At 41.7% G+C, this 27373-nt stretch overlaps 1 protein-coding gene across 4 annotated transcripts; it reads right to left on the minus strand.

The window, feature by feature from the left end:
- Window positions 1-89: 89 nt before the first annotated feature.
- cfap70 (cilia and flagella associated protein 70) lies at window positions 90-27208 on the minus strand. 4 transcript variants are annotated; one of them, XM_020712017.2, is made up of 26 exons: window positions 27048-27206; window positions 25489-25675; window positions 25070-25165; window positions 24909-24994; window positions 20401-20577; window positions 20124-20288; window positions 19868-19962; window positions 16617-16689; window positions 16341-16478; window positions 16027-16185; window positions 9810-9896; window positions 9594-9685; window positions 8573-8633; window positions 8286-8468; window positions 8070-8201; window positions 7849-7977; window positions 7451-7584; window positions 6398-6513; window positions 5994-6167; window positions 5634-5773; window positions 5126-5278; window positions 4358-4519; window positions 3347-3436; window positions 2816-2917; window positions 408-455; window positions 90-215 (listed from the first exon to the last, which is right to left on the minus strand). In XM_020712017.2, exons 1-26 carry the CDS (start codon window positions 27117-27119, stop codon window positions 105-107), a joined length of 3162 nt encoding a protein of 1053 aa, XP_020567676.1. In that variant the 5' UTR covers window positions 27120-27206; the 3' UTR covers window positions 90-104. The 4 variants fall into 4 exon arrangements, 3 of the variants coding, with proteins under 3 accessions (XP_020567676.1, XP_020567678.1, XP_011487128.1); XM_020712019.2 differs by having other exon boundaries at window positions 9810-9893; window positions 20401-20580; XM_011488826.3 differs by having other exon boundaries at window positions 20401-20580.
- Between the last annotated feature and the right edge of the window lie 165 nt (window positions 27209-27373).

The following is a 27373-nucleotide window of genomic DNA, read 5'->3' on the forward strand; positions in this document are numbered from 1 at the left end:
ATATTTGTGTTGATATTGAACACGTTTTCATTTAAACTTCATGTCTAATGTACTTCTAATTCTAGGAGATAGTTCATTTTTGCAGTACATAAGAAAAAAAATCTTCAAACATTTATTTTAATGCTTGTTTCAAAGCATGAGTCCACTTGACTGAGATGAAGCTGGTTCATCAGCTGACGGATCTCCTCAAGGAGGGATTCATTCTGCAAGTTGAACTGGAATAATTAAAAAGAAAATAGTTTTAGATGTCACAGGACTGTCCTTTCATTCCTAAAAATATTAATACATACTTGTAAGTACATTCAAAAGTTTGTAAGTAAAGTTTTAGTTTTGTTTCAATTATACATCATCACTTCCAAAGTTAGGAATAAATCTTAATACATGATAACATTTGCAGACTAACTCACCCTCACTGCATATTTATAAAACAGTTTAGCTTCCTGTTGCCGGGCAGACTGTAAAACAAGAGGTTCGGCAGAAAATTAGTGTAGACAATTCAACAATAAATGCAGTCAATTCTTTCCCAGTTCAGTGGTTACATTGTTGATTTTTTGCTTATGCCACATTAAGGCTAAAAGAAACTTAAAAGCATCCATTTAATCTAGGAGAAAGACCCTACCGAAAGACTACTGTGGCAATGAAGAAGTACTCTGCATGTACTGCCTAAGTCACACACACCCGTACGGGGGGTGACCGGGTGCTGAGGATTTTTGGTAAATGGTAAAGGGCGTATTTGCCAAAGGCGGCTCCACTGCTGAACACTTGTGCCAACCTTCCACTAGAGACTCCCAAGTGGGGTTCAGTGTCTTGGCCGAGGACACTTCGACACATGGGAGGGCAAGGTGGGAATCGAACCTGCAATCTTCCAATCGGAGGTCGACCGGCCTACCGCTGCACTACGGTTTTCTGGGTTGTCTTGACCATAGAGAGGAGCAGCTGCATCTTAAGGGGAGCGCAGATGGGCCACCTTAAGGGCCGTCATGAATTTGGAGGGTACTATTGTTGTATGTGTGGTAAGTGTATCGTGAAGTATTCGTAAGGCTGATGTAAGTTACATGCATCTATGCTGTCCTGCTATGCCACACTCTAGTCATTCGTGAGGTGTAAGCACTGGCTCTTTACTGACCGCATGCAAATGCTGCAAGCAGGAGGTGTGCAGGTGATGCGTAAGTAGGATGTCTAATTTCCTCATTTTCAACAACCAGACTGCGAGTGTGGAGCGTGCAACTGGCGCCCACGTATCACATAAACAGCACTTACAGGCCCCTTGCACTGTGCTCAGGAGATTGAAAAAAAAGGAAAAGTCCTAACAACACACCTGTGTCTCACCTACTTCACCCTTATGTATTGTTTAAGTGTTTGCCTGTAGAAAAAAAAATATGGATGAACATGTGAGGTGACAATTTCCTGCAGACCACCTGCATGCCCTGTACAGATTTGCCCGCAGACAGCCCCTACCCACCCACAAGGATAGTTAGTTGTGATTAAGGCATCACTGTAGTCTTACATGACATTAGCTGCGTTTACATGGGCAAAAGTAATCGGAAAGAATGCCTGATCGGAAAGAAAAGGCGTCATGTAAACGCGCCGTTCGGAATACTCTGCCCCGATCAGACTCATTCGGATCAGAATTTCTTTCCAATCGAGATAGGTGGGTTATACCGATCGTTTATCCGATCGTAGAGCATGTAAACGGTCATTCCGATCATGTGTCACTGCTGCTCTGGGTTACGTCACGCATAGATGGTGTTTCGCTGAGAGAAAGCTTTGGAGTTCATACGGGACCGACCAGCTGCTCTGCGGACGCCCCGTGAAAAGCACCGCTCCGCTCTCGCCCCTCTGGGTCTCTGCCTCTCCCTCCTTCACGAGGGGTATGCAGGGCAGCAGCGTTTTGGACCAAGTGAGCAGAGGAGCCAGATAACTTTGTGTGTGAAGGGAGGGAGGGATGCTTAGTTACGTGTGCGTTTTATTGTTTTGTTATGTGTGGGAGAATTCAGACTGCGAGCCGTCCCGCCACTCTGGGTTAGCGGCTGCAGGACTCAGGAGGAACCGTGTTTGGGGCGGTGTGTGAACGTCTCAGAGCAGAAATAAATGTTGCTCAGCCCCAAGAAACTGTCCCGGCAACATAAAGGCCGATATTAATCCCACATATTTACGTGCAGCCAAGATGTAGATTGCCGTGTCTCTCGCACGGTCCTGGATTTTGTGTCCTCAAGCAAGGCTAATGTTGTTAGCGCGTGTTTATAGCCTGTCCTAACTCTTCCAGCTCCGTTCTTCAACATAAAAAGCAATGACCACACGGATTAAAAAAACGATGAGCGAGCAGGCGCTTCATACTATTCATAACATTAATAAAAGCACGTTTGGAAGATCGCCTCGTGTTACGGAGCTGCTGAACAAAAGTCTGTGGCAGCGGTCTGTTTACAACGAGGCGCTTCTCTTCTTCCGGGTTTTTTTTTTACCACTACTGCGGATGCCCAAACGATTTATTCCGACCAAAGGTGTGAGCCATGGGAACGCTTGTTCTAATCGGAAAAAGGTTTTCTGATCCCATGTGCACGGGTGAATTTTAACCCGACCATTGATCCGATCAAGATATTCTGCACATGTAACCGCGGCTATTGCTGAAAATGACTTATCGGTATTTTCTTCCCATTTACAAATCAAAGTATTTTTTGCCAAATTCTTAGTCTTTTTTTTTTGTCAATAATTTGAATAAAAAAGAAAGTAAAAATGTTGGCAGATTTTTCATCTTACTGTAAAGACATGATTTGAACTGGGACAGACTGTCACTGTGCTGAAGTTGTTTACTCACCTTAAGGCAGATCAGAGACAGGTAAGCCCACACTTCTGCATTCTCTGCATTCAAATGGTTCGCCTCCATCAAAGCGTCCTCTGCTTCTTCAAGCTCCTGCAGCTACACAAACAGAAACCCAGCGTTTAACATCCTACAAGGCCAGCCAAAAAGAAAACAGGTCCTGTTCTTAGAGAAAACACTCAATGATGATTGATCTAGATAGATAGATATCTAGATATGCCAAATCTCTAAATTAGTTTTCCAAAGTTGTTCATTTTTTTAAATCTTTTATCCAACCACTACATTCAAATCCCTGATACTTGAATTTGTTTTAAGCCAAGAAAAGAAAAAGAATCTGATGTTTTTGCCTTTAGGTAGATGTTAAATTTAAGGTGGTTCTGGATCAGAAGTGATTTGACGCATGTTTGCATAAGAAAGCATCAAACGTCTTCTCTTCTTTTTCTGGGCTTTTTTAGGTTTAGTAACTTCTACTGAACAAAAAAAAACCCAGCAAAATAAATGAATGAAATATGAAAGGGTTATTTTTACGTAGTAACAGGCAGTGCCCAGACCCAGCCAGGTGAGGCATGATGGTGACTGCTCACAAGCCAGCAGGTAGGTCATTTTGGCTTGCTGAAACTGAAAGCATAGAAAAGGCAATCAAGTAGGCAGGATGTATAAATTGCAGCATTTTGTGTTCTTCAAAATACTTCAGAAAACACAATCTGGGATTATAGATGAATAGAAATTGGATTTTTTTTAAATTCAAATTAATTTTAATTTTAAAGCACCTTTCATGAAAAAAGAACGACTCAAGGTGCTGTACGTAAAAACAAACAAGAACGCAAAAATACCGATCCCCACACATGCAATAAAATAATAAAATTAGCCCCACATAATAGAATACACAAAGACAAATAAAAGAGAAATTATTATAAAAAGCTAAAGAAGCGAGAACCCAGAAGGCGCCGAACGCCCTGTCTTCCTGTTGACCGGGTTGTCAGCATCTAAGCAACACGAGTACAACTCATCCCCAGCACCGCCCACACCACAGACCCCCAGCCCCCGCGTCCAATGCGCCCGACGTGGGCACACCAGGCCAGGAGCTCGGAGGACCCAGAACAAGAGACGCCAGAGGACAAGCAGGGCCAAAACTCTGGGAACCCGAACACAAACACCCCAGCCAAGGGTGAGAAGACACTCGGAAACAGTCCAAAATGTAGACGTAATAAATACAAAAGTTAAAATATAAAAACAGCTCAAATATAAATTAAAAATAAGTTTATGCATAAAAAGTACATGAAAAAGTCTTAAACACCTAGAATATAAATTAGAATAAGTTAAGACATAAAAGAGTAACAAATTGACTAAAAGCATTAAACAAGTAAATACGTGACACAATATAATATTGAAGTATAATATTAACGAGTAATAGACAGTCAATGGGAATATGCCCAGCTTCAAAAAACTCAAATCAATAAATTTACATGTTGACTTGAAAGGAGCTCAAGTACACATGCATTAAGTGGTCCTTTGGACAATACTTGACTCATATCTGACCTTCTCCTGCATGAGATAAATGGATCCCAAGCGCAGGAAAACAATGTGAGAGTCTGATGGATTCTTGAAGATGTTGAGGCTCCACTCATAGCTCTCCTTTGCCTCAGTGAATGCACCTTGCAGGTAGTGACGGTGACCATTGAGAGCCCAAACATCCGCATCCTGTTCATAAATCAAAGGGTTAAAAAAATTGCATCTAGCACTGACTTTTTCCAGATTACATTTTTAAATATAAAACATCTAAAAGGTGTTTATGGGATTATAAGAAGTTGCAAATTTGCTTAGATAAACCTAATAATTTTGGGCTAAATTGATATTGAATTCATTTTTTTAAAGCTGCATTTTTTGCTTTTTCCTTTTTGCTCAAAATTTCAAACACAATTTTAAGGTATTACAGGAAGACTTGTCCAATAAATATCACATTAAACGGAGAAATTGTGTTAACTGGTGTTAATGATGAAACAGCAATCCTGTTGCTTCATTGTCTTTACAGCGGGGTAAACATACCGCACTGATTTTCCTTCCAGATGGTCATCTTTACAACTTAAGTAGGTCAATAGAAGCACCAGCACATGTTGGGTTAAATCTGTGGCATCCTTACATCTGTTAGCTTTTCCTTAATCTTACCGAAGTCTACAGGAAGCTATAGGACAAGCTAATGTCTGGACAAATGTGACAACTAATCAAAGACTTCAGACTTTAGAAGAACATGTGTAGAATCAACAAAGAGTACTGCTGGTTAAAAGAAGAGCTGCTGTTTAAGTGTACCTCATTTGTGTGGAACAGTGCTTCCTTGAGGCTGGCAGCAGCACTGCTGTAGTCACCTTTGAGCAGCTGCAGCTTGGCCAGATGACGGAGGTAGGACAAACTACGGCCACCTTCAGGGCACAGAAGTTCCTGCGATAATGCGTGCTCTGCCATCTAACAAAGAAAAAAAAAAGAAATTGCCAAATCACTTCTTTCTTTCTTTCTTTCTTTCTTTCTTTCTTTCTTTCTTTCTTTCTTTCTTTCTTTCTTTCTTTCTTTCTTTCTTTCTTTCTTTCTTTCTTTCTTTCTTTCTTTCTTTCTTTCTTTCTTTCTTTCTTTCTTTATTTATGGCACCAAATTTTAATTGGAGAAACTGAACAAATGATAAAATACAAATGTTCACTGTCATAGTATTATTACAAACAACAAAACAACTTGGTATGCAATATATTAAAAGTAATAAGAAGATGAAAAAAGTTGTTACTTTAAGTTTGACCAATAAAAGCCCTGTGGTGCTTCATGTGTTTACCTGTAGGGCATTGTTTTCCAGCAGGAACTGAACTGTTTGTGTATAGATTGTGGATGTGAGTTTACTGGGGGCAGATCTGCTGTCAGCCTGTGCTGGAGGCTCATTGCAGCCCTCTGAGTCCTGGTCTAAAGTCTCTGCGCCTGGCAGGAAAACAAATCATCAGTCAGGAAAACATCTGCCTGCAGTTCAGGCCGACTTCTACCTCAGGCTGAGACTGAGAGTCAGAACCTACAGACTAAAAATGTGGGACAAGTTTCACTCTCCATTGGTACTTGTCGCAACAAAAACATCAAAAGCCATTATTGTAACTGTCAGAGAAGGCTGTGTCAGAAACTTCTTGTTTTTAGTACTGCACCTCACCTTCCACAGTTGAAGGCTGCAAGGGCACAGCCCCATTTTCCCCCAGCTGAACTGTTTCTCTCTCATCTTCTTTGAGTCCTTTGCTCTTTGCTTCATCTCCTCTCAGCAGCTTTTTGGCTTCAATAAAAGCCCACTCTGCCAGAATCGGTTCATTCTGGCTCTCATGGAACAAACCTCAACAGAGAATACAGAAAAAAAATAATTTCAAATTAAAGCCACAAATTATGGTTGAATGGTCATTTGCTACGCCAAGAATTCATTATTGCTGGGTCCTTGATGTGTGCACATTTTGGTGTTGCTTCCGCCGTCTTTAAAGACTACAACAGCGATTGTTAGCATCTGATATTAGTTCAAGTGATTTGAAGGTAAGAAAAAAAGCATGCAAAGGAAAAACTGAATCTCACCTAACAGTGTCCATGCTGGTACACATGGTGGATCAATGGTGGTGGCGCGTTCCAGGAAGGCCTGGGCTTCTTTGTAACGCTCAAACATCAAGGCCAAGACTCCCAACATCATCAAGCTAAACAGTGAAAAGACACGTTCATAAGTTTAAGTGTTTTATTGTCATGCAAATAAAAAAGGTAGATATACAGTGGAGGCATTTGTGAGAGTCACTTTTCATTTTATTTGGTCAAAGGGAGGGATTAGATTAGTGTTTTGGAATGTTGGAGGACAGTATTTTGTTATATAAGTTTAATAGTATGACAACTCTGAAAAAAAGGATGAAATATGATTTTCATTAGTTTATTCTTCACTATAGTGTTGAAAAATTGGCCCCTTTTAAAGACCCACTCCAATCATCTTTTGATCTATTTTCAAAAGTGTTCCCAGTGGTCTTTTAATTATGATGATGCCGCTTTTGGACAAAATAAGATATTTGTGTTGTTTTCTGGGACATCGTTTCTGCAGAGCGGCAGGAGTTGGGGGTGGGACTGTTGGTGTGGAGCTGGCCTGCCCCACTTCTTATCAACTGTTTACATTCTCTCCCACTAGCTTACAGCCCTTTACAACCCCAACCTAACATTAGCGGTGCAACAAAAATGTCTAGCAATATTGCAGATATCCAGCCGTACAGTTTTGAGCCAGATTCCAGCTCAGACAAGGAAAACAAAGATGATGTAAATGAATCTTTTTGTCCATAAACGAATGAGCAGGGAGCTTGTGGCCCACCCATCGTATTTTCAAAATCACAAATATGCTCTTTTTTCCCCCCAAACAGCATTTTTTCATCTGCTCCTGCTTCACCACAATTTGAATTAAGAAATACAAATTTGTTTTCTCCATCATCCATCATTATAAAAATGCTACGAAAACATGTTAAAAACACCAAAAACTCAATTTTCGTCAGAGTTAGTTTTTTAGGATAACTTCCTAAAACCAGAGGAGTCCAGTGACGGTTGTTTGTTTTTCCCTTTAATCAACTTTTTCACCGTCCAGGCATATAACAGATTTCTCACCTGGGTTGGTGTGCTTGGTTGGTTGCTACGGCATCATAGAAACATTCTTTTGCCTTTATGTAGTCTTTGGTCAACATAAACAGACTACCCCACCCAAACTTGTAGGAAGCCTCGTGGGTGTGCCTTACCACGAGCTGAAATGGAATGAAAGCATTCTTTAGTTGCTTCAGTTTATTCATTGTCTTGCTTTTTTGCACATTGCATTAGAACAACTGCAGCCTGCTGCCCAACAGTTTACATGCAAACAGTACAAGTTCCATAATTGTACTTTAACATAGTGCTCATTTTGTAATCACAAAAACTGTACAAACTTCAAATTTATGGAAGAATTTGACCATAAAACATAGAATGGAGTGATTTTTTAAATTCCAGATTTGTGGCTTTGTTTATTTGTTTACCTCTTCATAATATGAAGCAGCCTGCTGATAATTCCCTGTTAGCTGTGCTTCTCTGGCAAAATGTAGGAGCTGAGAAGAATGCAGTTGGATTTCAGCTGGGCAGTCCTCAACAACATCACTGGAATAAATCTGATTGGAAAAAAAAATAAAATGGTAAAAATGAAATCAAAAGTAAGCACACATCTTCTCAATTATCAAAAAAAAGTTGTTTTTTTCTTGACCTTGCTAAGAGCGACACGCATCTCCTCCACCAAGTAAACATAAAGCTTGCTGGCAAATTCTTTTGACTCCTGAGGGTCACTGAAACCATCTGTCTGCTGCAGCTTATCTCGAACAATCCTAACAATGGCATGCTGCAGGAAAAACAAGAAAAAAACATCAGTGGAAGCATCATTTTCAAGAAAATCTGCAAGGTATTTGAAACTTTATGTTTTGACCTTAAACTGCTCGGAGAAGGAAAAGTATCTTCCAGAAACGTTAAGAGCTCCCATCAGCTGCTGCAGCATTTGTTCCTGGCTTTGGTTTTGTGACAGCTGACCGTTTGCACTGAACAGTTCATTATACTGTTGTGATATCACATCCACTGCATTACCAACTTGTTTATGGAATTCCAAGACTGCCTGGAACAGAACACACCGGCAAAGAGAGTTCAGGAAAAGAAAAGTTGGCTGTGTGGGTCACCTTGTGCCTGTGTGTTTATGTGGAAGCGAGCAAGTGCTTTTACTTTTTCTGCTCTGTTTGGACCCTGTGGCGGCTGAGGTCTGGGAGGGATTAGTGCCTTCAACCTGTAAGAAAACAAAAGACACATTTGAAGACACTAGAAAATGGTGCTCTTTATATAGAGTCAAGAAATGCATCTCAAAATTGAACAGTTGATGGTGAGATTTGGTGTGGATTGCAAATAAGTGTGTTACGTTTTTTTTTGAGCCTGAAATATGATCCACTCGCAAAAACACATTCTAAAATAAAAGACAGATATTCTCTTGCTACTCCCTAACTAGTACGGAACTATGGTGTGGTACTCACTACTCTGAACGGCAAAAACGACATCACGGATTTTCCAACGTAAACAAAACAGGCACATTTTACAAAGACCATTTAAAACCCCTCTGTGTTTTGATGATAAAAACTTGGATGGTTAACATAAAATAAATTCAAATACATTATCTTCCCACACGGAAAATCCTTCAAACGCAATGCTTGTGGTCAATCTAGTGAGCATCGAGTACTTCATGGGGTTTTGGATTTAGGAATTGTAGATTCAAGCAGCTCAACAAAATGACGAACACACAATGTAGTGCACTAAGTAGTGAGGGAATTCAGACACAAGCCATCTCAAAAAACATGGGACCATTTCTTTTTAATGAGGGACCTGATCTGATTGGTCTGTATTCTTTCTCCACCTCAGTAGCTGAATTGTATTGGAAGTTATGCAAATTCTACTGTTGCATTTGTATGGATGGTAAGAATTAGCATATTTTGCCATTACGAAGTAATAAACCAGACACTAAATATCAACACACAGTAATACAATTAATTCATGGAATATGGCTTTAAAAATGACTTCGAATGGTGTGAATCACTGGCACTAGTACCAGAGCAAACTTCCACACCCATGGACAAAAGTAGCTCTGACACGAGACTATGTAAAGAAAAAAGAATTCAACTAAATTCAAACGTTTTTTCTTAAATTATCTTCATAAGAGCAGTTACACAATCAGTTCAGAGTTTGAGTAAGTCATTACCTTGTGGCCAGCTCTTCTGGAGTTATTTGTGCCACCAGTGGTTTGTCCAAAGCTATTTTAAGGACAATGACGGATTTGGCCTCCAAGTACATCTGCCATACAGGAAATGTTAGAGGGAATCAGTTAAACCAACCTTGAAGAATTTGGTTTATTTCTTTATAAATGTGAGGTATTTTTGTTTGGGTTTGAGTTGTGTTGCTGTACAGGGAATCTCACATTTCCTTCCACATTTAGCTGTGGTTCATTTTCAGCCACACTGGTAGCAGCGTCATTTGCTGCCATTCTGTTGTTGCCGGGAGGCTGCTGGGGTATTTAATCACACAACGTATTAGACACAGCTGTAATGACAACATCTATATGGTGCATGAAATTACATGAGTAGTCAGTGTTGGGAACAATGCTTGACGATATCACCTTATTTTTTTCTGTAACATAATGGGGTAATGAACTACTAATGAATAAATAGTACAATTTGGCCAAATCCAAATTGCTTCCCTACCCCTCTGGCTATTTCCAGTAACAGTATTTCAATTGTGGGGTATTTAAAGGTTTAGTGGACTCAAAAGGTGTTTTTAAGGAGCTCCTGTAGGGACTTAATACTGGCTATCCCTCTGCCGGGTGATCCGCGTCGCGCTTGTGGACAGAGGAGAAACTTCACGTGGGGGGGGGGGGGGGGGGGGGGTGCTCTAAAGCACAAAAGTTTACATTTAAATGTAAGTTTTAAGTTTTTCAAAACTTATACAACCGATGTTGTTATGTATTTTCCAAGCGCTGGTGGTTATTGATGATGTCACTGAGTGGTAGTAATGTCCAGGTTTGAAGACAATATTTATTCCATCTCTTCGCTTGGAGGGATAAATGTCGTCGTAGGGAGAAGCCAAAGGGGCAGGGACGTAAATCAGATTTGGCCTTTAGCTGAATGTCCACTTCCTTTTGCTTTTCATGGAACAAAAATATTTTTATAAATACTTCATAAATGCAAAATTCACTACAGTAGTTGTATTTCTTATTTGTTGTTGGTCAGCGGATAAATATAGCAGAAGATTACAGTTGTGAGTGTCATGGTTTGAGTTTTTGTTGTGTCTTGTTTTTCGTTTTAGTTCTTGTTGTGTCTTGTTTGGTTCTGTTTCCTGTTTTATTTTAAAAGGTTTCCTGTCTTGTCATGTTTCTTGAGTTTTACTTCCTTTGGTCCCCATCTGCCCTGATCGTTTTCACCTGTGTCTTGTCTGCCCTGTCTGTATTTAAGTCTTGTCTCTGCCTTCCTCCTGTGCTGGTCCATTAGCCTTTGTCTCTGTGTTCACGTCTTCATGCCATGTTCCTTGTTTCATGCCACGCCACAGCGAGTTTTTGTTTTTGTCATCCTGCTCTGCAGCGCCTTTTGTTTTGTATTAAACCCTCTAGTCCAGGGGTCGGGAACCTATGGCTCGCGAGCCATATATGGCTCTTTTGATGGTCACATGTGGCTCGCAGACAAATCTTTAATTCAAATTTTTTTTCTTCATTAGACCAGTCCTTCTCGTGCGCGATGCGATGCCAGAGGCGCGCAGTAGTAGCGGTGCTTAGAGAGACAAATCTGCGCCAGCACTAGTATAAGTTTAAAATTGTCTATTAATTCACAGAGTTTGTACCACCCGGAAACCTGTGAATTGCCGTGCCTAAAACTGCGCGCTCCCGTCTCTGAGAAAGAGCGCGCAGATGCGGGGACGGGATGTGTGAGGGAGAAAGCAGAGGGTGGGGGTGAGGGTTGTGTGGACAGGCAGCAGGTGAATCGCGCAGGGATTGTAAAAACGTAAAACCCGCTGCCTGTCACTCACTGCAGCTGTGAGTGTGTGTTTGGCTCCAGGTCCGCATGTGAGCAGTCTGTCTCACATCTACAAAACATTCATACCAACCTAAGATCACGTTTAAAGTCTTAACGCCTGCATGAAGCAGAAACTCACCAAGTAAACCAGACTAGACCATCAGCAAAACTACCACGAGAAATACTCATCATTTATTAGAAACAGCATAACAATGTTATTAAAAAGAATCCACAGACTTATTGTACTTTAAAAATGTTGAAATTACATCAAATGCACACATTCACTTGTATTTTAGTTTTAAACATATTGTCGCGGACTGAGTTGGATGGCTGTTGGGCCGCGTTAAAAGTTCTGGAGTTCATGGAACGCATCGATCAAGCAGAGATCTGATTGGCCCTCAGTTCTGTCGCTCAGCCTGTTGTTAGGTAATTTGGACCAATGGGGTTCAGCTATGGGCCGAATAAGGGAAATGGGAGGGCTGCAGCGGGAGCAGGTGAATATAAAGTTGGGAGAAGCGCTCTCGTCTCGGCGAGAGAGATTTAGGAGTTGCTGAATTAATTGTACGGCGTTTGTTGCGGTCTACAGTAACCAGAACAAAGAACCTTAAAAGAGGTTAAGTCTCCGTGCCTCAGTGTGGGAAAGGGACACCACATTATTGTATGGCTCTTTCGAAATTAAATTTCAAAATATGTGGCGTTTATGGCTCTCTTGGCCAAAAAGGTTCCCGACCCCTGCTCTAGTCCCTGATCCTCATGCCTTCGCCTCTGCATCTGGGTCCTACCGGCTCTGGAGCCTCCCCCCTCACGCCGTGACAGAATGGACCAGCCATTTTTTCTGGACCCAGCGGAGCGGGACATGATGCTCCTAGAGGCCTACTGCCAGGAAGCTGAAAGGACTCGGACTTATTGGGTTTTCGACCAGGCCCAGTTTCCCTCATATGCCCGGAGTGGGAGCTCCCTGGACTTTACTGGGAGCCGTCTTGCCCTATGGGAGGGTCGTCGTCGCCGTCGTCCCCGCCGTCCCCTACAGCCACGCCCAGTGGTGGTCCCGGACGCATCACAGCCAGGTCCAGTGGTGGTCCCGGACGCACCACAGCCAGGTCCAGTGGTGGTCCCGGATGCACCACAACCACGTCCAGTGGTGGTCCCGGACGCACCCCAACCCGTCCCGGCTCCCAGGAGGGTGCAGCCTGCGCCCCGACCCGTCCCGGCTCCCAGGGGGGTGCCGCCTGCGCCCCGACCCGTTCCGGCTCCCAGGGGGGTGCCGCCTGCACTCCGACAGGTCCCCGTTTCCAACGGATCCACGCCTGACCCGCCGGAGCTCGGCTCCACGCCTGACCCGCCGGAGCTCGGCTCCACGCCTGACCCGCCGGAGCTCGGCTCCACGCCTGACCCGCCGGCCGACTGCTGGCCCGACCCGCCGGCCGACTGCTGGCCCGACCCGCCGGCCGACTGCTGGCCCGACCCGCCGGCCGACTGCTGGCCCGACCCGCCGGCCGACTGCTGGCCCGACCCGCCGGCCGACTGCTGGCCCGACTCCTCCAAGCCTGACTCCATGCCCGACTCCTCCAAGCCTGACTCCATGCCCGACTCCTCCAAGCCTGACTCCATGCCCGACTCCTCCAAGCCTGACTCCATGCCCGACTCCTCCAAGCCTGACTCCATGCCCGACTCCTCCAAGCCTGACTCCATGCCCGACTCCTCCAAGCCTGACTCCATGCCCGACTCCTCCAAGCCTGACTCCATGCCCGACTCCTCCAAGCCTGACTCCATGCCCGACTCCTCCAAGCCTGACTCCATGCCCGACTCCTCCAAGCCTGACGACCCCTCCAAGCCTGACGACCCCACGCCTGATCGCTCGGCCCCCCGGCCGTCCTCCGGACCTGCCTCGCCGGACGGCACGGAACCCCGGCCGTCCTCCGGACCTGCCTCGCCGGACGGCACGGAACCCCGGCCGTCCTCCGGACCTGCCTCGCCGACGGCACGGAACCCCGGCCGTCCTCCGGACCTGCCTCGCCGGACGGCACGGAACCCCGGCCGTCCTCCGGACTCTTTGGACAATTATGCCCGTTGAGGTTTTGTCCTCCGGGCCGCCCCCCCCTCAGTTGACTTTTGGAACCTCAGAGCGGTTCCTTGAGGGGGGGGTACTGTCATGGTTTGAGTTTTTGTTGTGTCTTGTTTGGTTCTGTTTCCTGTTTTATTTTGAAAGGTTTCCTGTCTTGTCATGTTTCTTGAGTTTTACTTCCTTTGGTCCCCATCTGCCCTGATCGTTTTCACCTGTGTCTTGTCTGCCCTGTCTGTATTTAAGTCTTGTCTCTGCCTTCCTCCTGTGCTGGTCCATTAGCCTTTGTCTCGGTGTTCACGTCTTCATGCCATGTTCCTTGTTTCATGCCACGCCACAGTGAGTTTTTGTTTTTGGTTTTGTCTTCCTGCTCTGAAGCGCCTTTTGTTTTGTATTAAACCCTCTAGTCCCTGATCCTCGTGCCTCCGCCTCTGCATCTGGGTCCTACCGGCTCTGGAGCCTCCCCCCTCACGCCGTGACAGTGAGAGGGACATGGGTGCATTTGTTTTCATTTTTTATGACATATGAATGAGTCGACAGCAGTCTCATAACTGAAAAAGTTTATCTATTCTAAATCGCATCATAAATGAAAGAGATTAAAAATGAAAGAGATAAAAAAGGTTTGTGTCAGATTCTGCCATTGAAAGCATGCCTTTGTCCTCAGTTGCACTTTATTCTTCTAAAAACATCATTAACTATGTTCAACGTGCTTATTTTAGGCTCGGGGCAATTTGTGTTGTGATCCTCCTTTAATCAAAAAAGTATATTATACATTATAGCCTTAAAATCCCACTCCGATCATGTTTTATTCTATTTTTAAATCATTCCCAGTGTTTTTTTGATTATGCTGTTTTTTGCCAAATCCAAAAGCCTGTGTCGTATTCTAGAACATAATCTCTGCAGAGCAGCAGTAAGTCATTAGAAATTCGCCTCTGAGTTGTAGGTGGGACTGCTACTGCCCCCCTTCCCTTTCTCATTGATGAGAGCTCCCTGTTTACAAGCTCTCCTTTTAGCTTCCAGCCCTTCACACCCCCAACCTAACATTAGCGATGCAGCATACGGATAAAACCGTACAGTTTTGAGCCAGATGCCAGCTCAGACGAGGGAGGTAAAGACGTAGATGGATCTATTTATCTAGAAGGGGGAGAATCAGAATGGAGCAGAGCTGGGAGCGTGTGGCCCGCCCAGTGTATTTTCTACATAACATATACGATCTGTTTCAAAAAAAATTTGCGTCTGCTCTTGATTCTTGATTTGAAAAAAGAAATACTGTGAAATTTAATTTTAAACTTAATTTTCTCTATATATGTCATTACATAATTAGAAAATGCTACAAATACATGTTAAAAACACCAAAAACACATGTTTTATCAGAGTGGGTCTTCAAAGTTTTCACTGCTGCCTTATATGAACAGACCAAAACTAATTTACAGATATTTCTAGATAATACGTCTACCTTTTTTTCTGCATTGTAATTTGCCTTCACCACAGTTCATAAACTATACAGCCCGTTGGCTGAATAGTGAAGTCATTATGCTGTATTCTATTTATCTATACTGAATTATCGGTTCCATTTTAAGGAAAGTTAGGTTAAACCTCTGTGTTTAGTTTTAGAAAGTTATGAGTTATTTGAAAAAGTTTCTGTGTGTCGGTGTGTGGCACTAAACTTTGAGACGGGTTAAGTAATGATCTCAAACAATGTTCAAATATTCAAGAAAATGTATAAAGAAACTCTGATTTCAGGATATAAAGATAAGAGAAGTTAAGAATCAACAGGTGCTTGAATAATTCCAAATACATGTGTGAAGTTGGTTGTTGTGAAATAACCAAAGCTCTTTTAATTACAATCAATGAGTATGTAATGTGCATTAATGATTACTGAAATGTTTTAAGTACAATCAATGAGCTATAGATTTTCTTCCTTGATCTGCAATGTATAGCAATGATTACTGGTTTAATGTGATCATGTGTTCTAATGACAGTCAATGATTATTACCGGTACGTAATGGTTATCGTTACTGTTTACTGAAATCATGAATTAATTTTTTCTGAAGATAATCATTATTAGGCACTGGATTTTGTTACTTGAAAAGAATCGGATCAGAACCAGATTACAAAAACTGTAAAACTATCAAATGAATTAAGTCAGTGAGGGTGGGATTATATAAACTTGCTTCTTCTTTGCTACTTCTGATCACTGTATTCAAATAAGCAAATGTGAATCAAGTGACTCTTTTGTTTTGTTTCATTTTCTGTCTTTTTAATCTATGCATTGCAACATTTCTGTAATGAGTTTGATAAATATGTGTAAATTTGTTATTGCTTTGACTACAATGCTTGAAAGAAATCTATAAATCAAATCAAATCAAATCATGTGATGCATAACAGTTCTGGACACTGAGATTGTAAGGTAAAGGATTAATTGGAAGCAGCAGTAACACATAATCAGTCGAGAAGTACCTTGCATGGCACAGTAAATAGTGTGTGCATATATCAAACGAAAGTGTTCTACTTTTTGGGGGAAAGTTTTTTAGCCAGCCAATCTTGGACAATCAAGAAACATTTCTGACCTTTTTGGCTGGCTCTTTGGGATCCTTGGCTGCTGTGTAGTTCCCATCAAAGTTCTTCCCAGTTCTTTTTTGTGTTCCAATAGCCGAATTGGCACGAGATTTAGCCTGATTGGCAGCTGCCTTCGCTTGCTCCTTCAACACACTAACACTCCTCTTGGCCTTGTTACAAAGAAATGATGATAATAATAATGGCAAACACATGTTAGAAAGTGCCTGTCACTGAATCTTAAATGGTGTGTTGAGTTATGAAAACACCTTAGAAAGGTGACAGACAATAAAAATAAATCTCTGAATCAAATGTGTTGATGTGTAACCTTATTTAGCAGCTCAGCCTCAGAGAAGGGCTGAATGGCGTACGCTCCTCTGATAAAACTGACTCCAGGATACAGCAGCGGCCCCAAGTCCACATAAGCCACACCATGGAAGGGTATGTCTGAGTTGTCAGTACCCAGCTACAGACACATGGAATCATTTATAAGTATTGATCCATTCAGGTTTAATACTTGCTAAATGCCATCAACCAAGCTGCACATTAAAAACAGTCATTGTTCGTCATATTATTTTTGACTGACTAGATATAATTACTGCACCTTTTCTAATGCAGAAGTTGACCTCATGACTTCCACTGGCCACAGTCTGCTCTCAAGAATCTTCTGCTGCAGCCTAGAAAGTAGGTAAAAACTGATTCGTCCATCATTCCAGTCCAGTGTGTGGAAACACTTTGAATTTTGCAAAGACATGTGACCATACAGTGTGCTACAATGTTCTAAGAATGTTCTAATAATGTTCCCTTTGGATTATTTGAATGTGGAAAAACAACAGTGGGCTGAACTTTAAGAAACTAAAACATGCTTTTAATATAAATCGAATGTCATCCATTCCAATCAGGAGAAGTTTATTTTCTGGAAAGCAAGCGGGAGAAATTTGCTGAAATAATTTCCCAACAGTGTGAGAAATTCCAGCCAATCATGAAGGACCTTAAGGACATGAATTCATATATAGATGAGCAGAAAAAGAAAGAAATTAAGCTTTGTTTTGGCAGATTGCAAACATCTAGAAATTTTGAATCAACAAGTTCAAGGAGAGTTTCTTGAATACAAGAGTAGTCAGATATTGAAAGTTTGAAAAAAAGAAAGCTACAACAAAAGACCTACTAAAGCTGGACTGTAAGATCCCAGGTCTAAAACAGCTGCAGGTAAAGCGTGAAGCTGCACAAAATGAGCATGAAGTAATGCAGGAAGAAAACCCTGCTGTTAAAGAGAAGGCCTCAAAGCAACAACAAAAAAACAAACAAAAAAAACTGCCTGTGTGTGCTCCTGCAAGACAAAACACAGGTTTAACACCTGCACAGGGCAAACATACAGCAGCAAATAAACCAAGCAAAGCTGTGATGGAGAATAATATAGGTCAACCAGACAAGCTGAAAAAACAAAAGCAAGCCCCAACAGCAGAAGGCCGCTCTGAGGATGCATCAAAGGGCTTTATCTCTTTATCCAAAGCTCAAAGAGTTTGAAAAACTGTGGTAACTGTGGTACTAAGGCAGCAATGAAGCAATACAAGAACATTGAGAAACCTCGACCTGATGAAAAATTAAGAAGCCCTCAGTTCTTTTCTTTGGTTTTTTTATCCATCTGAGGGAAAGCTAAAATAGTTTAAAAAATATTAAAAACACACAAAAAAACAGCAGTCATTCATAAAGGGTTGACTGAAATAAGCCTGGCAGTCCTCTAGTTTTCTCCTGCCAGTCAATCAATAACAGCTCATTATTGTGCAACTGAAAATAACCATACATGAGAACTGAAAGAACATAACACCTCCAATCAGAAAAAAGGGGTCAATTTGATGGTTTGGCACAGTTGTTAAGATTTCACTAACACAGGACACAAAAGCTGGCTTTTCTAAATCTTCTGTAAAGGGAAAAAAGACATGGAAAAGCTAATAATCAACTTCATGACTTTACCTGCTGCACTGAAAAGGCTCAATCTGGTCTTTGAATATTCCGCACATTCAACAGTTATTGATTAGTAAAATGCTACAGATTTATGAAAAGCAAAAACATTGTTTTCACTCACACACACAAAAAATTGGCCAAACATCTTATTTCCCAGAAGATGAGACTTGAAAACAAGTTATTCCAGCCTCTGTGAAGAAAGTGCTACTATTGCGCTTTCATTGAATCTTCAGTAGATAAATTAAAGACTGATTTCAGTTTAGGCCAGCACTGCCAAACTGACAGAGTTTTGCTTTTATTGGCAGTTTTTAAGTGTTCTTGTGTGCATTGTCATTTTAACCTGCAGCACACCGTGCATGTTGCTGTACTGAGGGGTTGTCAACTTGATGGAGGTTTTTCTTTTCCTTTGCAGGACTCAGCTGTTATTTTATGCATGAGTTATGATTTTAATTTGCAGCAGGCATTAAGATCTCTGGCACTGTACATTTTTTTTCATTACATCTTCATACATTTGGGGCGACAGTGGCTCAGGTGGTTGAGCGGGTCGTCCAATGACCAAAGGGTTGGCAGTTCGATCCCCGCTCCCACCAGCCAAAATGTCGTTGTGTCCTTGGGCAAGACACTTCACCCTCCTTGCCTCCAGCGTGGCTCCACTGGTGTGTGAATGTGCATGAATGTTCCCGGTGATGGTCAGAGGGGCCGTAGGCGCGAAATGGCAGCCACGCCTCTGTCAGTCTGCCCCAGGGCAGCTGTGGCTACAACCATAACTTACCATCACCAAGTATGAATGAGGAGTGAATGAATAATGGTTACAATGTAAGCGCTTTGAGTGTCATGAAAAGCGCAGATAAATTCAATCCATTATTATTATTATTATTTTATCAGACACTGTTCAATTCAAACCTTTTTTATCCTAATGTGGGGGTTTGTAATACGACGTATTGGAGAAGCTGCTCTGCTGTCTGGTGTAACCCTTAACCTTAACATGATGCTGGAAATAGACATTTTTGGTTATTTGGAAGACTATGACAGACTAAAGAAAAATTTGAGCTGTTGACCATGTTTAGAACGAAAGTAATATTCATAGTGTTATGTAAAATGTAAAAAGAGATTATTGTATTCCTGCATGGTAAATACAACGGAACAGCCATAATAACTAAGGGAGCTGTTTCTGCATATTTCATTAATTCTGGAGTTATTTACCAATCTACGGTGGCCCTGAAGTGGAAATCACAAAACGCAAAACAGTAAAAAAAAAACACAACAATAAAAAAATTAAAATATATATTTTATAAATAAAAACAGCATTACATCCAAACAAAATTACAGAAAACAAAACACAATTCCAAATAAAATGAAACAAAATTAAAATCAAACATTTTGGAAAACTAAAGTAATTTCCAGAAATCAAAATGAAATGTTAAAAAAAGAAACAATTGAACATGTTTGACTTATTCCAAATAAATCTTTAATTTCAGCACTCTAATAAAAGTTTTATGATTATTAGGGAGCATATCCAGGATTGCTTTATGACAAATAAATTTCATTTGAAATGATGGACAAAAGTCATCATCCAATCAGTAACGTCCCATAGTACTTACTTTTTCCGGTTTCCGTAAAAAAGAAAAAAACATTTCAGAAAACAAAAGGAATTTTCAGAAATCAAAATGAAATGTTAAAAAGTAGAAGAAACAAGGAATTAATTAATTTAGGATTTTTTAAATATTTTTTATTCTTTCTCGTACAGCTGAGTCTATAGTTTTTCTTTGAAACAACAAAACACTCCAACCAGCCTAAAATCTGCACAAATTCATTTTTCATGAGCTTTTGAATTAGAGCAGAATAGTTTTTTCTAAGCAGAAACGAAAAAAGAAGGTGTTTTCAGCTTACCTGGACGCTCCTCCTGCATCTAGAAAGCAGCAGGTCTCAGTGTCCCAGCTCACCCTGCTCTTTGTGGTTTCTACCTCATTGCGAAACACTTGATCCTGAAGCACACACATGTACACAGACTGAAACTCTGATCGACTTCCACAGCTTTTTTATTTACACTATTCAAGCTGCCTCCCAATACACTTGATATTATAGATAAAAATTAGTTTAGACAAAAACAACATGGCTGCATGTGTGACACGTGTTTTGGGGTTACCTCTTTGCTGGGTTGCTCGACATCCTTTTCTGGTTGCTCTGACTGCTCATGGTGCAGGAGGTAGTTTTTAGACACACACACAGTCTGATGGTACATAGTTTTCTTTTTATCGTCTTCTCCTCCTGGTTTTAGTTGTCCATCAGGGAACAGTACCACCTGATCTTGCTGACAGATGTAGATTTTGGCCATGATAAAATATTCTTTTTGGGCTAAAGAACTGGAACCAATAGTTTCATGAAACGAATGACTTCATTTAAGCGATTGCTAAAAATGTTACCTCCGCCGTAAGAGGGACTTCCAGAGCTGCAGCGTATGTGACAGGAGTGGAACCAGGAACCCATGAGTCGGGGACAGAATAGACTGCCTCCAAAGTTATTTTCAGGAAATTGGAGGCAGACAGTTCATCCTCAGATAGCAATGGATCGGAGACACTGACACATACATCCAGGGTCGGCTGCTGAAGAGGATCAAGTGATAAAATATGAGAAGGCTGTGTCTGTTTCTTTTAATAAATGCTGATTTTGCATCAAATACAAACAAGACAGTGTTATGAGTCATTTTTAGGCACAAAAGGCAACACTGGCTTTCAGTTTTAAGTTTAAAAAAGTTTAAATGTAAATTTGGTCTTTATCCAAAGCTTAAGTCTTTGAATTACATAAAGTGACTAAGTCCTGCATGCGTCTCTAGAAGGATGACTGGTGTGTTGCAACTTTCTTAATGCATCCTGAAAATAATACAAACTATATTTTCCTTTAAACAAACCATTTACAGTACAGTACCTAAATCCTATAAGCACAGATCAAATTAAAGGTGTGAGCTGCGATTTGGCCTGAAGGCGCCCTTGCCACCACCATTTAACCCGCCCTCCCTGGCTGAGCGGCTGCTACGACCACCATGCTCTCCTCCTCTGCCCCTGCCACTGTGGTCAGAGCAGCACGAGATCCAAAAAAAACAAAACAAAACGTGTTTTCAATGTAGTGATTTTTCTGTTGGTTTTATCTCCATAGCAACCCGTACACACCGGGACGAATATTCGCCAGGCGTTATTCGCCAGCGTTTTTCGCCACGTTTTTTGTGTTCAGGCGATTTTCGCTGACGATGAGCCGAGCGAAAATGCAATTTCATTCCCTGACATTAGATGGCGCTTAATGTAAACAGAAATACTCCTGTACACAAGGTGGCGCTGCGCAACTTTACGCTTCTTAAAGTCGCTTTTCACTCAGAAGAAGAGAGTAAGTATTTACGCGCTTGTCAGAATAATACAAAGGAAACATGAATATTTCAAGCACCAGTAGCTCCAACTGGTGCTTGGTTCGGGGATATTTTAGAATGTCAGTCATTATTTCTCCGCGGCTGTGTAGACGCTACTTGGCGTCTATCTTCTTCGCTGGTATGTGTGCTCAGCAAGGAAGTTTTGTGTTTGAGCGCCCCCAAGTTGTGTTTTAATGTAACTCCAGAAGCTCCAGACACGTGTGCAAAAGCGCCATTCTCATTGGTCGAATAGATTTCGACGCGAGGCGTCGAAAAAAAAAAAACGAACCCGAGGCGTTTTTTTTTTTTGACGCTTTGACGCGTGGCGTTTTTTCGCGTCGGTGTGCACACTCTCATTGGTGCCCTTTGTTTAGTCACGAGGCGTTAAACGTCGGCGAAAATCGCCGGCGAAATTCGTCACGGTGTGAACGGGCCTTAAGGGCGACAAACAGGTCTACATAATTTTCAGAAGAATCAGAAAAAGTACATTTTGGGATTTTTATACATCACTTTTGCGCGCTCGCCACAAAATCTACAAACTTTTTCAATAACTTTTCCCAATTAGTTCCCCATTAATGCTGAAGGAGTTATGAGCTGAAAATCCCTAGGAGGAGTTTTACTTGGTAGTTATAAATACGTTTTTTTGTTAAGCTTGGAAAATTCAAGATGGCGCCTCTTTCCAAAGTCAAAGATTAACAAAACTTTGGTTGCAGGTGTAGGCTGTGTCCAAATTGGAGGGCTGCATGTTAGGCTGATTATGTCACAGCGCCACGACAAGTGCTGTCCAAATTCAAGGACTCATTCAAATGCGGCCAATGAATGCGGCCTTCTTTTTCCTGATTTCAAGGATTGGTCTGGTGTGTCCTTCTCTGATGTCCATATCCCAAGATGCATTGCGGCCAAACCCGGAGATTTTCTGACAACAATGGCACACTATGAAGCGGGACCTGGAAATAACCACACAGTTTTATAATTGCACCTCCAAGATTAAAAGTTGGATCAAAAAAGGCAGGAAAATCTTGAGCTCCATGCCTGACTACTCCTCTCTGTTTGGGACTCATGGTTGCTAGGCGACAGGACATTTGCCGACAGTGGCGATTTTTCAGGTGCGCCATGTGGGCGGTCGCCCAGGGCGCAATCTTGTAGGGGGCGCCCCCCCCTCCCCCCAAAAACAAGTGTTTAAATTTGTGCTAGGGCGCCCCACTATCGTGTCAACTTGCTGCTGTGTTGAGAGCATTTTGCGCTGTCTGCGTAGAACACGCTGGAGGAGCGTGCGGGGGAAACCAACTCGCAGCTGCAGAGGATGTGAACAGGTACAGGACAAGCAGGTAGAGAGGCAGAGGAGGGGCTCAGACAGACGGAAAAGTCTATTCAAGGTTGTGGATTTATTCAGTCAAAATTGATGTCAGGGTTGTATTCAGCTCAAGATCTATCTATCTATATACCCAGGCTGTGTCCCAACAAAGTGGGGTAGCCTAGACAGGGCACACATTCTTAACTCCCTCCTTCTCTTCCCCAAACCCTCCTCCTTCAGTGTGTGCGTGTGTGTGCGCGTTTGTGTGTGTGAGTGAATGAAAACTAGGACGTGCGTACGCACAGAAATATTCGGATTTATAAAACCGTGCGCACGCACATGCTACGCATCTTTCCCTTAATAAATCACAACCAATTCTAAATGCAGCGCAGCTTTTGCGGTTTCATGACACGCCCATAGTTGCCCATAAATAGTCCGTGAAACGCCCACAAATGAATATTTATGGATTGCGAAATCACGGCAAACACAGAGAGGAAATCAAAAAAACGTAACTTCACTCAATGTGAGGTTGAAGTTATCGTTGGCGAGGTGGAAAAGAGGAGAAAAGTGTTGTTTGGAGGGCACAGTGTGGGCATTACTAATGCCAAAAAGGCACTTGAGTGGCAAGCAGTGGCAGACGCCGTAAATGCTGTAGCCTCACAACCTCGGACCGTGGCCGAAATAAAAAAGAAATGGTCGGACATCAAAATCGAGGCAAAAAAACATCTAGTGCTCCATGGGGGGGGGGGCTCTGGGGGGGGCCGGAGCGCCAGATGCACCGGGTGACACGCGTGGTTCCCAAAAGCCCTGCGTTTTTTTGTGCCAAAAAGGCAGATGCCGTAAATGCTGCCTGTAGCCTCACATCCTCGGACCGTGGCCGAAATAAAAAAGAAATGAAAAAAATGGTCGGACATCAAAGTCGAGGCGAAAAGACGTCTAGCGCCGCATCGCCAGAGTGTGTCTGCCACGGGTGGGGGACAGGGGACACCGGAGCTGACCCCTCTTGATGAGAGACTGGCGACTATTATTTGGGGAATCCCTTTAGTGGAGAGGTGACCGAGGCGGAGGGGGACAGACGCGCCAGATGCACCGGCTGACACGGGTAAAAGAAATAATTAAAATGAATGCAGTCAAGTCACATGTATGCAGTCCACACAATTACAGTTTATTAATATGCTCTATAAGCCAACTCTCGCATCACACCAGTTCTCTCTCGGATTACTTCATTTCTCACATGATCCATACGTGTCACACCACACATACTCCTCAAACATCTCATCTCAACTACATTCAGCTTCCTCTTTTCCACCACTTTCAGACTCCATGTTTCAGCCCCATATAACGCTGCAGGCACCACCACACCCTCATACAATCTCCTTTTCTCATCCTTTCCCAGTGACCTACATTAATTGTGAATTCAACTACACAAGTATAGGAAAATGAATGATTTATTTTGTTTTTGTGTTTGTATGAATGCAGGCTTTGAGTTATTGAGGGCGGGGCTGGAAAGGGGGTGAGGGTGCTGTCCAGTGTTTCGCCCAGGGCCTCACACTAGCCAGGACGTTACGGCTGGAATTATCTAAAGGCAAGACTCGTCCAAATTCACAGCTGTTAACATCCGGTCTACCCGCTCGATGAAGGACCCGGACAACATGGCCCAGGATGGCCGCGGCCATTGAAGGATGCAGCCCTTGAATTTGGACGCAGCTGTAAATTTTCGTGAAGATTGCTTGAGCAAGTTTTCTTTTCCCATATTGTCCAAAACCGTGAAAATCTAACACTTTGCCACAAAATTGCCACCAAGCTGTAGCTTCCTTAGGCCATCCCATTATAATTCCTAAACTTCCTTTGGATATTCCCCACATATCTGTTTGGGTTTTGTGAGATTGAATTATTTTCTTGACACCTTTAAGAGATTATGGCCTCATTCATTTTTTTTGACGGTTTCGCCCCCTGTGACGTCATCTTTTTTGAGTTTTTTCATTGCATACTAGGTGGTGCACATTTTGGTGACTTTTTGAGTATATAGCAGGGCTGAAGACTTTGCTCAAATGCACAGTAAGAATTGCAAAAAAAGATCTGATCCTTGAAGTCCAGGACTGCTGCGGGCTATCAATATTTTGGTACCATATGAAATTTGTGCCATTCATATTTGGATAAACTGTAAAGAAGCCACCATTGGTCTCTATGCTGTTGAGCTTAATTAAGTGTTACACTTGCTGGATAAGTAAATAACCGACCTTGTGACTGAAGCCCAGCTGAGAATCTCTGATTGTGGAGCTGTTCACTGGGTTCACTGGGACAGTGGATGAGAAGCCGCTCTGACCTGTTTGAGTATGAATAAATTAAAATAAAATTCCAAATCCAGTCCCACACAAACGTATCTTTTATAAGGTTGCACCTTGCAGAAGTGGCATCAGTCGTAATGCTGATTGGCCCAGCACAACCGTATTCATTTTAGACTTCTTCTCTTCAGGAAGAAGCTCCAGAACTGTGACTAAACACATAAAAAAAGAAAAAAAAACTTTCATTCTAATCAACTTCATGTCAATCAAAACTTTAGGCCGTTCAATTCAGCAGTTTAAATCTAAGTAAAGTTGTATCAAATCATATTATGCTATCAGTAGTTCCAATGGTCAGACAAAAAACATCCTTTTTTTATTTAAAGTCAAATACTATTGAATAATCATCATTAAATATAATGGAGGGGGAGCCATTCTGTTACTTCGATACTTCCATTCTACATACATTGTCAGCTATACAAAAAGTGAAAATGCTTTAAAAAATGGTCTGTAGTTTCTTTAGACACATTTAGCTCACTTGTGACTGGTTTTTGGGCAATGTCGCTCCGAGTCCCAGCATCATTCGGGAGATGTAGGAGGAAAGTAAAGTTGTAGTTTATTGGATGGCCTTCAGGGTCCCCTTGCTTTTTCTCTGACACTCCTAAAACCACCTCATTGAATGCAGCCTGCAGAAAGCTCTGAAAAGCGCCCGCCTTTCGTCCATGCTGAAAATGAAGAGACGCAGTTCACACAACATTGATGACGGATGTATGACAGTGTACTGATAGAACAGTGCCTTACAAAAGTGTTCACCCCACTGGATGTTTTAGCCTATTTCTGCTGTCATTGACTCACTTATGGTCAAAAAAATGTGTCTTTTTTTCACACAAATTCTTTTTGGAAAAAACGTGAATGTCAAAATGAAAAGAAATTTCCACAAAGTACTGTAAATGAAACCAAAATATATGAAGAAGTGTAACTGTTCGCAAAATTATTCACCCCCTTCAAGTGAGTATTTAGTAGATGCATCTCTCGCTGCCATCACAGCCCTGAGTCTGAGTAGATACTGTTAGTCTCTATCAGTCATGCACATCTACACATTGCAGTTTTGCTGCTCTCTTTTTGCAACATTGCTCGGTTTCCTTCAGGTTGAGCACAAACAGTCCTTTTCAAGTCTAGTCACAAATTCCCGACTGGGTTTGGCTCTGGGCTTTGACTCGGCCACTTCAGAACATTTATCTGGTTTTTAGCCGCCAAACATACTGCAACAGCTTGTCTGATGCCCCCCAAAAAGATTTCTTCCACTTGATCATGGAGTCTTCCGCATGCCTTTTGGCAAACTCTAGCGATTTATTTCTTTATGAAGGCAAGAAAAGGGCAACATTCAAAGAGGTGATTACATTCACAAGGCACTGGATATGAGAAGAAACTGTGCGATAAATTCATTCTGACAGAAGTCAATCTAAGGCATGTCATTCTTAATAATTAGGTTCTACTAAACTCTTAGAGATAGGTATGGGAAGTGTTCTTTGATTACTTTTAATGCCTTAAAAAAACACCTGTTTGACAAGTTTTTGTCAAAAAGGCCTTAATTTGGCTTTTTTAAATGTTGTCAATAGTAAGTAAACTCAGTGTCTAATTATAATAATAATAATAATACATTATAATTATTGATATAATTTTCAAGTGTATTTTTAGTGTTGTTTATTATCTATCTGCTGTTTTTAATAGAGCTATTGCAATAAAAAAAACTCTCCTCTGTGTGGGATCAATAAAGTTCCACTCTATTTTATTCTATTCTATTCTATTAAATTATATTCTAGTTTCACAAAGACAAAATTACCATTGCTTTTTTTTAAATGATGCTTGCATTGCAAAAAAACAATTAAGTATTTTAAGATTAACGCCTATTAATCCAAACAACTAAAGCATCATATGCTGCATGTTGTTAATACCTTTGACAAGTAAGATAGATGTAGAATAAATACTAGTAATGCTGGAAAAGCGAGTTATTCTTTTTGACAACAGTCGAGTGCCGTCGTTTGGTTCAATGTCATTCATGTTAACATTTGCATTTATTTATTTATGAGAACTTACCACGTTATGTCCCTGCTTTACACTTATTTTTATGGCTATAACAGTATCTTCAGTCTTATCTGGCGTCTCCATCGCTGGTTTAATATAAAATACCGATCACGAGCAACCCCTTTACGTCAATTTCAGTTGTCTGAGCTAACATGTTTCCATGGTAACACGTTTTGGTGGTGGTAGATTTAAGAAACCTCGGACTTTAAGCAGCACAACAGAAAACTTTACTCAAATGTCGTAACACAAAGAGAATACTGTTGATTATGAGGCTAAAACACGCATAAAACACACAAAAGAATTAAAGGTGAAGAAAATAACTTTGAATCCATTTAAAG

This window comes from Oryzias latipes, chromosome 3 (genome assembly GCF_002234675.1).
Source record: "Oryzias latipes chromosome 3, ASM223467v1".
Classification (NCBI taxonomy): domain Eukaryota; kingdom Metazoa; phylum Chordata; class Actinopteri; order Beloniformes; family Adrianichthyidae; genus Oryzias; species Oryzias latipes.